The sequence below is a fragment of the Vanessa cardui genome, chromosome 13 (assembly GCF_905220365.1).
Source record: "Vanessa cardui chromosome 13, ilVanCard2.1, whole genome shotgun sequence".
Classification (NCBI taxonomy): domain Eukaryota; kingdom Metazoa; phylum Arthropoda; class Insecta; order Lepidoptera; family Nymphalidae; genus Vanessa; species Vanessa cardui.
This window is the reverse complement of record NC_061135.1, coordinates 11,350,732-11,361,381: the sequence shown is the minus strand read 5'-3', so window position 1 is coordinate 11,361,381 and position 10,650 is coordinate 11,350,732. Positions and strand designations below refer to the sequence as shown.

Below are 10,650 nucleotides of genomic sequence, written 5' to 3'. Positions count from 1 at the left end.
AACAGCAAAACCAAGTGTTGTTCTAAAGCGAGTCTGTGTTATAAGAGTCACAAGGTGTAGATAATATGAGATACCATTTACTTACCATTTTTTCCTGAATATGTTAATGAATTAAAAGAAAAAGTTAATTTGAGTTAGAAAAATATTTCTCAGAGGCAATAAATATTATATAAAAATTATAAATATTATGTTTATTTTACTACATTATATAATAATCATTTAATTTAAAAACAGTATAATTATCGTAAAGGAAATACAACAAAGTTCTGTCACAACAGCTGCATTTTTGCAAAGAATGACAAACGCAATTGTTATCATAAAGGGACGATGTCGTTTCATGATAAACCCACTCGCATTCTGATTTTGCATACAGTAAGTATTTATTGTACATATTATAAATAAAATAATGAGTTTGGGTATCTGTGCTTAAACGCATATCCGCGGCTACCGCAGTCAAGATGCGCGCGTCGATCGGTCGCGCGGCCTGCGCTTTACTCCTCCTCTATCCTGTCACCCTAGTACTCTGTCGTCAAGAAAACACAGGGTATTACGCTGAAGATGGTTACCGTGACGACGCCATAGATGTGTAAGTGACTTATTTTAGTGCTATTTGTGAGTGGTGAGCCAGTGCAGTTTTTGAAGTTTTGTGTGACGAAATATTGTATCCGGTGTTATATCGTACTTACATTTTTTTTATTTTATGTCAATTCAGCAATATCTGTATTTTATAAAAAAAACTGTTTCGGTAAACTTAACAACAATATTGTGTATGTAGGTATTTCTGCGTCAAACAGTTTTTCTTATTCTATAATTTTAAAAAAAGCACTTCTCCTATATAACTACAGAACTTCGTTATTAGATTTCATCGTTATCTAATGTCGTCCGAATAAAATATACCTAGTGATAAAATTAGTGAAATATATTTTTAAATTTTTAATACGACATAAAATAACATATATTTTTTACTAGGTACTAGGAACAAAAATAGCAAAATTTACAACCCTATTGTAATGTTTTAATAAGCACCGCTATGTACATTCAGTTATACTTACCGATAACCAAAATACAAATAAAAAACATTGCATAAATTGAGTAATCCTGTAATCCTTATTTAATAATTATCACACACTTAATTCACAAAGTAATAAATATCTTAACCTTTTTAACTTCTCGACATTCCACTCCCGATGCAGCGACTAAAGATCTCAATTAAATTTTAGACATGTCATTTCGTTTTTTAATGTAATAAATACAATTATCACCGTGACCAAAACGCTCAAATATTTTAAATTGAAATAACTCTTTACTCTTTGCTGAACCCTATTTCTTATAACATAGGGACGAAAGTCCTTTTAACACAATTCTCTGTTAAAAACTATTGAGCTCACGGTGTTTTCCAAGAAGCTCACTGCGAGTACAGTTGCCGCCACTATTAATAACGTAGGAACAAGGGCCCACATAGTCGCGTAATTCAATTGCATCGGACTTCATTTGAAGTGCATTGAACCCTCGCATTTTTAACTCTGCAGTGTAGCTGTATTGCATAACTTATATTATTTATTGTTATTAGTGTATACATGCATTTTCGTTCATTATTATAATTTAAAGTTTAGAATAAAACTTAAAATCACATAAAGCTGCTTACAGTAGCAGTACAGATGTTTATTCAGAAATGAGTACGAATACTTCACTTTCAACTTTACATTTCCTAAGCTAGATGTTGCCCTAGTAACTAAATTTAATTCATGATGTCATCTATCCCTAGTTATGTATGTACATGAAGTACCTCCTGATTTTATTTGATTTATTATTATTTTTTGTTAAGACCAGCCATTCCTAAAGTGAAAATATCGTTCCCCTGCCGATTACAAACAATACGTCCATAACAACTATAATATATTTTACCCTGCTCTTTCCGGACCCTTGTTCACGAGAGTGAATTCGATTTATGCAGACCGTTCTGAAATTGTTGGGTAACCGTAACTGCTTTGTGATGATTCAAAAGTGCTTGTACACTTCCTTGCGTATTCGTAAAAGCCTACTTGAATAAAATATATTTTTTGAATTTTTTGCTCTAAAAAAATTATTTCGCCTAATGATTAAAACTATGTGATTGATCATTAAAAATACTTTCTATACACACGCCGGAACCAAAATCGCGAACATTTTATATTATGTATTGTGTATATCAAAATAACTTCCTCCATATAAGAGTAAAATAAAATTAAAAATACAAAACTAATTAGATTCCTCTGTCCCCAAAATGAAAAATAATAATGAAACGATCCTTCATTATAAAACTGACTTTCATTATGTTGTTATGCATATATCAGAAATTCATTGCGTACACACCATTTCATTTATTGTAGTATATCTAAACATTAGCGGCAATGTAAGGCATGTGGTTGATGATATACAAATACAGGAATCATTTATACAACAAAATTTAGTACCATGAAGCTTTTTCAATCTATACATACACATATTTATTTTTTCAACGTTGACTTTTGTCTGCAAGACATAGTTTGGGGGCATCTGGTATAGATACGTTTTGTTTACATTATTATATAATTGTTTACCAGCTGATGAGCAGGGCTTTATTGACACAATTATATCATTTTGATAAACATTTTTCTTAATAAGGGGCAATTAAGGAACGACTATACAATATTATCTGAGATAAGACTTCTTAAGGCTATTCGTTAGTGCCATAACCAAATAGGTATATATTTAGAAAATAATAAACTGAAAACAATTTCAAACTCGATTGTTAAATAGGTTAAAATCTATTATAATAATAGAACTAGAAAAAAACATATTATATGTAGAATATTTAGCCGTGTTACCCATCGCAATCAATAGTTAAAAATCCATCAAATAGAATGAAAAAGGGACGAATGCAATACGACTGCATGGTGAAAAATATTCTCATCGAGCCAAATGAAGTCTCATTTTATAAATATGAATTCCAGGGTGGATACAGACACGGTCTGCCCCACGGACAAGCTGCTGCGGTCACGTGAAACTTGTAAAGTGGACGGCGTCGACGTACAATGCATCCGGTTGACCTGTTGCGAAGACTACAATTATATCGCTGGACGGTTTGTTTCACACATATATTTTAAACTAGCTGTGCCCGTACCTTGTACGCGTTTGAATTTAACAATATATATATATATGTATATTGTAGCCCAAGTTACTCCTTATTATATCAGTTATCTGCTCGTGAAAGTCCCTTTAAAATCGGCCCAGCCGTTCCAGAGATTAGCCGTAACAAACAGACAGACAGACAGACCGACAAAAAAAATTATTTTGGTAGTACATATGCATTGAGTAAAAAGAGGCTATTTGAATATTACAAACAGACACCAATTTTTTTATATGTATAGATATACAACTACATATTTATTTATTTTGTCTCAGACATAGTCCATATTTTAATTTTAGTATTACATGGCAACAAAACAAAACAGAAACACACACACACAAAAAACAAAAATCGCTATTCTTAGAGAGCGTGTAGCCGTATCCAGTGGCGCAGTATTTCCTAGTCCCAGCGATCAGCCAGTGCACACAGAATGCCGTTCGAGCTAGATCGTAACCTCTGAAACGCAGATGCACTCCTCTTGCGAATAATAGCATAAAAGCTATCAACACGCCTCTCAGCAAACATTCGGAGGCGCTACAGTAGCGCGGCAATCCGAACAGCGCTCTGAATGCATTGTTGTACTGAACTTGCAGAGCGCTGAACGCGCGATGCGTATACTTAACCTTAACCCAAAGGCTGCAGGTGTAAAAGGATTGGCAATATGCCTTGAACAAGGTTATCTTTACACGTTCAGTATACCGTGCAAACCTTCGGGCCAGCATGTTACAGCGCACGGCCAGCGCCCTGCGCTTTCGCTCCAAGTCCTCGTCATCGCTGAAGTTGTCTGAAACCCAGTGACCCAGATACTTAAACCGTTCTGCTCTTTTTAAATCAGTGCCACCAAGATATAAAGGTGGAACATTAGCATAAACTTTCTTATTCGTGACTGATACTGCTGATAAAGAGGCGAGGCGAGGTAAGGCCTTGTTTCACACCGCACTCCAACCCATACATTTCCAAGTGCTCGCCTGCCCATTTTACTACATTGTGTTGGTTGTGGTACCAATATAGCAAGATGTAACTTCGAAGGGTACATCTGTCTCCTTCCTGAGCTTATTCCATAGTATATCATAGTCTATAGTATCAAAAGCCCTAGATACATCCAAAAAATAGGCATATACAGGATTTTTTCTAGCTGTATAGTACTGTACAGTCTGTTTGAGGCAAAGGATGGCGCTCTCTGTAGATAGACCGGGTCTAAAGCCAAATTGAGAATCGTGAAGTTTAATCTTCCTTCCCAAATGTCCATCAAGCAGCCTGTCCAAAACTTTACCTATGATCTTGGCTAGTGAGATCGGTCTATAATTCGCAACAGAAGATATATCCCCTGTTTTATTTTTCAATATTGGTACCACTACAGTGTGCATAAGATCCTCCGGCAGGTAACTGTGCCTTAGACATAAATTAAAAAACATAGCCAGAACTCTCGTCAAATCAGCTCCAGCATACTTCAGATGCTCAACACTCAGCCCATCGTGACCAGGCGACTTACCACGCACCATTCGACTTAATACTTTGCTTATATCGTTAGCGGAAAATCTAACGGCCATTAACTTTGATTGCTCAGTGTTCAGCATCCGAACACCAGTGCCGCTCGGTAGCTCAGCCTTGAAATGTCCTTTAAAGATGTTTGCAACATCTCGGGGTTCGTGCGAGCTAGCAACGCTCACATGACGGCTATTTGATTTTGGGTTTAATTTATTTGTTGTTTTCCAGAATTTACTAAAACTTTTACCAGCGTGATGACGCGCTATTATATCTAATTTTATTTCATTTTGATTATCCTGACATAACTTTAATTTCGAACGCTATAGCATAAAAAAGTGTAACGATTCAAATCTACATGTTATAATTTTCCTGTAGATAATATATTTTTCTATGTGTTTACAGCTGTATACAAAAATCAGTGCAACCGTGTAGTCTACACTTGTGTGAGCAAGCGTGTGAAGTACGAGATCAGCGCGTGTGGTGCTATTGCTACCCAGGGTTTAGATTTGATCCGGACAGCTACAGGAGGAAAACTCAGCCATATTGTATAGGTATTTGAACACTTAATCTATACCTACAGTTACTATTTCTAGTTTCCCATTTTTATAACATTGGACTTTAGTATTTAATATTAAATGATTTCTCTTTAGATGCATACTTAGATGATGAATTATATATACCAATATATAATATAGAGTATCCAAGTTATACATACCCAAACTTTAATTCAAATTTAATATATACCCATAACTAAAGATCCAGTTTTTACTTGTGATATTATTCATATAAACTTGTTAATTTAGAATTGACGAATTCACAGATTACACTACGAATCTCATAAGATATTTTATTACCACTTCCTCTATAAAATATCAAAACATTAATGACTCGGACAAACGAGAAATCACAAAAATAACTCGTCGAGGTTAACATAGTATGATATAGTAACTGTACGAAAATTGTCTGATATTTTATATACTTTAAGAATAGCAGCTTTGTACATAATTCACTGTTGGGCAAAAGTCTTCTCCTATTTAAGAAAAATCTATTGTATAAGAAAGGGGTTTAACTTTGATTAAGATTATTTTTATCTCTTTTACCAACCAATCATATCTATCAGCAATTAACCATAATTTTACTATGATCTGAATTAATATTTAATCAATTATAAATAGCATTAGGAATGAATAAAAATCCCAAAAGCTATGATTCATACATTTTATAAAATGACGATTCAGTACGACTTATTAAAATTAACGTTAATTTATAATATATTTTCTACAAAACTAATATTATAAATGTCAAAGTAGATCTGTCTATCTGTCGCTCTTTCACAATCGCTAAATCGAATTTGATTAAATTTGGTATAAAGCAAATTTGAACTCCACGGAAGGGCATAGGCTACTTTATTTGCCTGACAGATGACAACCAAACCCCTAAACGCGATGTAATAAAGTGTAAATTTAATGGATATATTTTTCACCCTAAGAACTCACTTTGTAGCTCACTTGTGAAATTAGAAATATAAATTAGTTACTTTAAGTGTACCATGACATAACTATGTAAAAAATAATTATAGATGGTACAGATTTTTATCTATTGTCGTCCAAAATGTTCGCTTTGATGTTTAATTTTTTTTATGTATATAAGCTTAACAGTAAGAAGTGTTACCATTTCAGATGTTGATGAATGTACCAGCAACAATGGGGGATGTGAGCAGCGATGTGTAAATGACCCTGGAGGGTACCACTGTGAATGTAACCTACCATACACTGTCGCAAGTGACGGTAGAAGATGCATTCAACCCATAGCCATTGCATTACAGGTACCTATCGAAGGATATTTTTTCTGATTCGTACAAGTATTTTATTTTTACGATTTATGTTATTATAACAACACATCGATCGACTCTTTTGAGATAATTCAATAAAAAGTTAGTTAAAAGTCAATCAATGTCACGGAAATTTTGAATGGATATTTTTAATCCATTTCTAAGAGAAACTGATATACAAATCGAATTGACAAGCGAACTACCTACAGTAATAACCCTACACGTACTAGGAAAACAGCGAAGACTTGTGCTTTGTTAAATTGACTTACATATCTACTTATTTGGTTCATAAATCTACTTAATGTTGTTTTATATTAAACGCCAATTAATTGCCAACGGTCTCTTTCAAGTGCTTATGTACGTCATAGCTGGACGTCGTAGGCGGTGTTCGCTTTGGGCTGCATGTCTAAACTAACCTTTTGCGGGTAAGCGAGTCTAGACACGATGTCAGTACAAAAAGTCAAAATTTGAGCTATCCTTGAGAATCAGTCACTCGTTTATTTACCATCGTTATAGCTTTTCGGCCTTTTGGCTAAGATCAAAGTGTAGCTTTTATTTAAGTCATTGTCTTATTTAACTGCTAATTACACTCTATACTAACTATTACTAAGTTGTCCTCCTGCATAGACCGTACTCATGAATAGTCTTCTTAACTAATCAAAAACGACGATATTTTGACATTCACAATTTACATACTACTATTTACTAATTGACATTTTCCTGACAGAGATACAAAATGCATCACCGAAAATTGGGTTACTATGATTAAAGCTTGCAATAAAAGAATTACTGAATATGACTATCAGTCAAGTCACCATAATTCGTATCGTAAATCGTAAATGAGGTTCGTGGTTGAGACATGCATTGACCGCTGATGCTCTTTTTGGAGTTGAGACGTGGATTAGAAAATTTCTATTAAAGCCGGAAGTCACTTATACCGTTTAATAGGAGACAATAGCATAAGAGCTACTAATACGTTGTAATAAGTAATCTAAAAGGGACTTGATTGCCATGGTTTCAATACTAAGTACGTAATTTTTCCCAGGAGCCGTTACCACTAGTTCGAGCGTCTTCCCGCTGTTACGCACCTTGCGACACTGTATCATGGCTGTCAAGAAAAGTCAAGCAACTCAGCGATCAATTACATACGACACAGGCCGCACTTAAAAAGATACTGGAAAACCCAGTCATTAAAGGAGAAGGTAGATGGACATATGTAGCACTAATACGACACTTTTAATTTCCATTTAATTTCCACTCGATTTTCTAATAGGTATCATATACAAGTGAAATTTTCGTAACCTTTCTAAATACTTCTTTTATGGCTTAAAATATTTATTTGTTTTGTTTTTAACAAAATTAATTAAGGGTTCAGATCAGGTTATACTGACGCTGTCACAAACAAAATAATGATTGTCTCTCAATTTGCTCGAGTAATTAAAAGTACCTATATAATCGAATAATTTGTAATTTAATTGATAGATGCTGATCGTTTCGCAGAAGGCACGTACACACATAGGGTGCTAGACGCAACAGCACCGTTGGAAGGTGGTTACTGCCGATGTGAAAGAGGGCCGAGGGTTTGTACTGTTCTTAAATAAATTTTGTTATAGGGTTTAGTAAAAACCTAATATTTTTACCCAATAATATAGTGTTTATATAATAAGGTCCAGCGGTTACAGTGGGAACATCTTAACCACCACTGAGCTTTCATGTGCTTAGCATGTGTTTATAATTGATCTCGAGCTCGGCGGTCATCTAAAACATCGTGAGGAAACCTGCATGTGTCTAATTTCCATGAAATTCTGTCACATGCGAATCCGCCAACCCGCCTTGAATCAACGTGGTGGAATATACTTCTAATCTTCACCTCAAAGTGAGAGGAGGCGTTAGTCTATCAGTGGGAAATTTACTGACAGTTACTAAAATAAATCATTTTATTCCAGGGACCACCTGGTCCATCTGGTATGGAAGGGCCAAAAGGGGACGTTGGGCCAAGGGGACCGCGAGGGGCACGTGGACCAAAAGGTTCGCTTGACCTCATGCTACTGCTGCTAGCCGACATTAGGCACGACATACACAATCTAGAAGAGAAAGTCTACAAAGATGGCGATCGGTAAGAAACTCATTAAAATTTAATCTTCTTCAATATTCAATAAAATCTATGACTATTACCAGTGGGTTCTTACTCACACGTTTGGCTTACGGTTAGTTCCTCAAAGCGATTTACTTATGGTTATTACTTCTGATACGTCTGGGGACCTCCAAGAAATAAGAGACTCATTACTTAAACGCACCTGCAAGCCCTTGGTGTTGCAGTTGTCTATGAACCTTGGTAGTCCCTAATCATCAGGTGGACCTCCTGTTCATATAACATAACAATATAGGTTTATTTTATTGACGTTAGCATAACATTTTAACTGTATTGGTCTCTGCCCTAGTGACCTGCTGTGGATCTGTTAAGTACACCGCCTGAAAGTTGCGCTGCGGAGATATGACCCACCTGACCACGCATTGCCCACATTTTTTGTATGATGAAAAATATATTTATTGAAATCTAAAATCCGATATATTTTATTTTCAAGGCCAGAGCGTTTCAATCTGCAGAAAGCTTGGCGACGACAGCATAAGCAAGAACAATTAGAAAAAGAGCGCAAAATTGAACAAGAACTAGAAGCATACACCGCACCAGCCATCGTCGGCGCCGGGCCCGTCGAGATATCTCCACGCGGTATGCTCCCAAAAAAACACATCGATATAATGCATCGTAATAAAAGAAGATACTTAATTATTTATTTAATGTTTTTTATAAAGTTTATTTTAAGCCGGACAGCCACGAATATATAGAGCGAGAACCTTTATAAGAGCGTAGAGGAAATTAGGCTATATGGAAATTCATTGAAATAAAACTAGTTTTAACGGATTTAAGACTATATACCACATCACGATAGACTATACGATAGACTAGGTCTACCCATGACCAAGAACGCTGTAAAGTGCTCGAAACGTCGGGATGATAAAAATAATTAATATACGCGATTTAAATCCGTTAAAAGTAGTTTTATTTCAATGTGTAATAATCGCGAAAATCTAAGACAACATTATATGGAAATTCAGTACTTTTTTGGGATTCTTTCTTTGTTGTATACACATATATTTTATATTCTGATGTATTTTACTTCATGGTTAGGTCTAAATGGTGAAATAATCCGAGACTCGGAGACCACAACAGATTGGACACTGGTCAAAGGTGATCAGAGCACCGATGCAATGGAGTTTGAAGACATGGACGAGAAACTAAAGCAGCTCCGACTTCTGGCAAACGCAACTAGTTCTGGAGATGACGAAGACGATGTTGACACTGATTACGATTATAGTTTCTACTAGGAATACATAATTTATGACAAATTACTTATCTTGTTTCAATCACTAATCCTTAATTTGCTTGTAAATGTGAGCATTTTACGTTGAAAATACAGTAGTACATGTCTATATTATAGGTAAGTAGGTCTTTGCGCAATTCAAACAGGTAAAGTAGCAACAGTTCATAACATATTCTACCGCTGAGCAGCAATAAGGGAACTAAGATATTGTGTCTTTTATACTTTGGATATAAGGATAATCCTGTAAAACGAAATATTTTTATTTGACTGTAAAACAACTGGTCAGTAGGTACTCAGAACATTACTTCGTATCGTACCAGTAGACTTACATATTTCTTATCTTAATCATACATCTCTCTCACTCAATCGGTCAGCTCAAGACTACACGTACTGGTAAACTACGCAGGATGAATTAGTGTCATTATATATATATTCCAGGAAATAACAGGAAAAAGGGCAAGTATACTACTTTAACTTATAACATCTTGATTCTATGACATTCACTATGGTTTTGCGAATAATGGCGTTTTATATGTCGACGAAACTTTGGTTAGAATTTTGGAAGTAAAATTAAAAAAGAAATAAGTTTAATCATACACTCTTCCTAGTGTACAATATAGCTGAGTTTTTATTAAATCGCATGAAATACCTAAATCTAGCTAAAACTAAAAGGGTTTATTTATCTAATTTCTTACTTCCACTGGAATTGGCTATACTGCTATACATAGCTGCACTCAATTGCTTTGTCCCCGACGGCAGTTCGAAGGCCCGGCGGTATAGCGACAACTTTCAGATTCCAG

General features: G+C 35.1%; 1 protein-coding gene across 2 annotated transcripts; it reads left to right on the top strand.

The window, feature by feature from the left end:
* The first annotated feature begins 382 nt into the window (after positions 1-382).
* Positions 383-9,877, top strand: LOC124534897 (collagen and calcium-binding EGF domain-containing protein 1-like). 2 transcript variants are annotated; one of them, XM_047110939.1, is made up of 9 exons: positions 383-586; positions 2,973-3,101; positions 5,039-5,187; positions 6,316-6,461; positions 7,513-7,669; positions 7,968-8,047; positions 8,414-8,583; positions 9,053-9,198; positions 9,658-9,877. In XM_047110939.1, exons 1-9 carry the CDS (start codon positions 459-461, stop codon positions 9,852-9,854), a joined length of 1,302 nt encoding a protein of 433 aa, XP_046966895.1. In that variant the 5' UTR covers positions 383-458; the 3' UTR covers positions 9,855-9,877. The 2 variants fall into 2 exon arrangements, with proteins under 2 accessions (XP_046966895.1, XP_046966894.1); XM_047110938.1 differs by having other exon boundaries at positions 7,950-8,047.
* Positions 9,878-10,650: the final 773 nt, after the last annotated feature.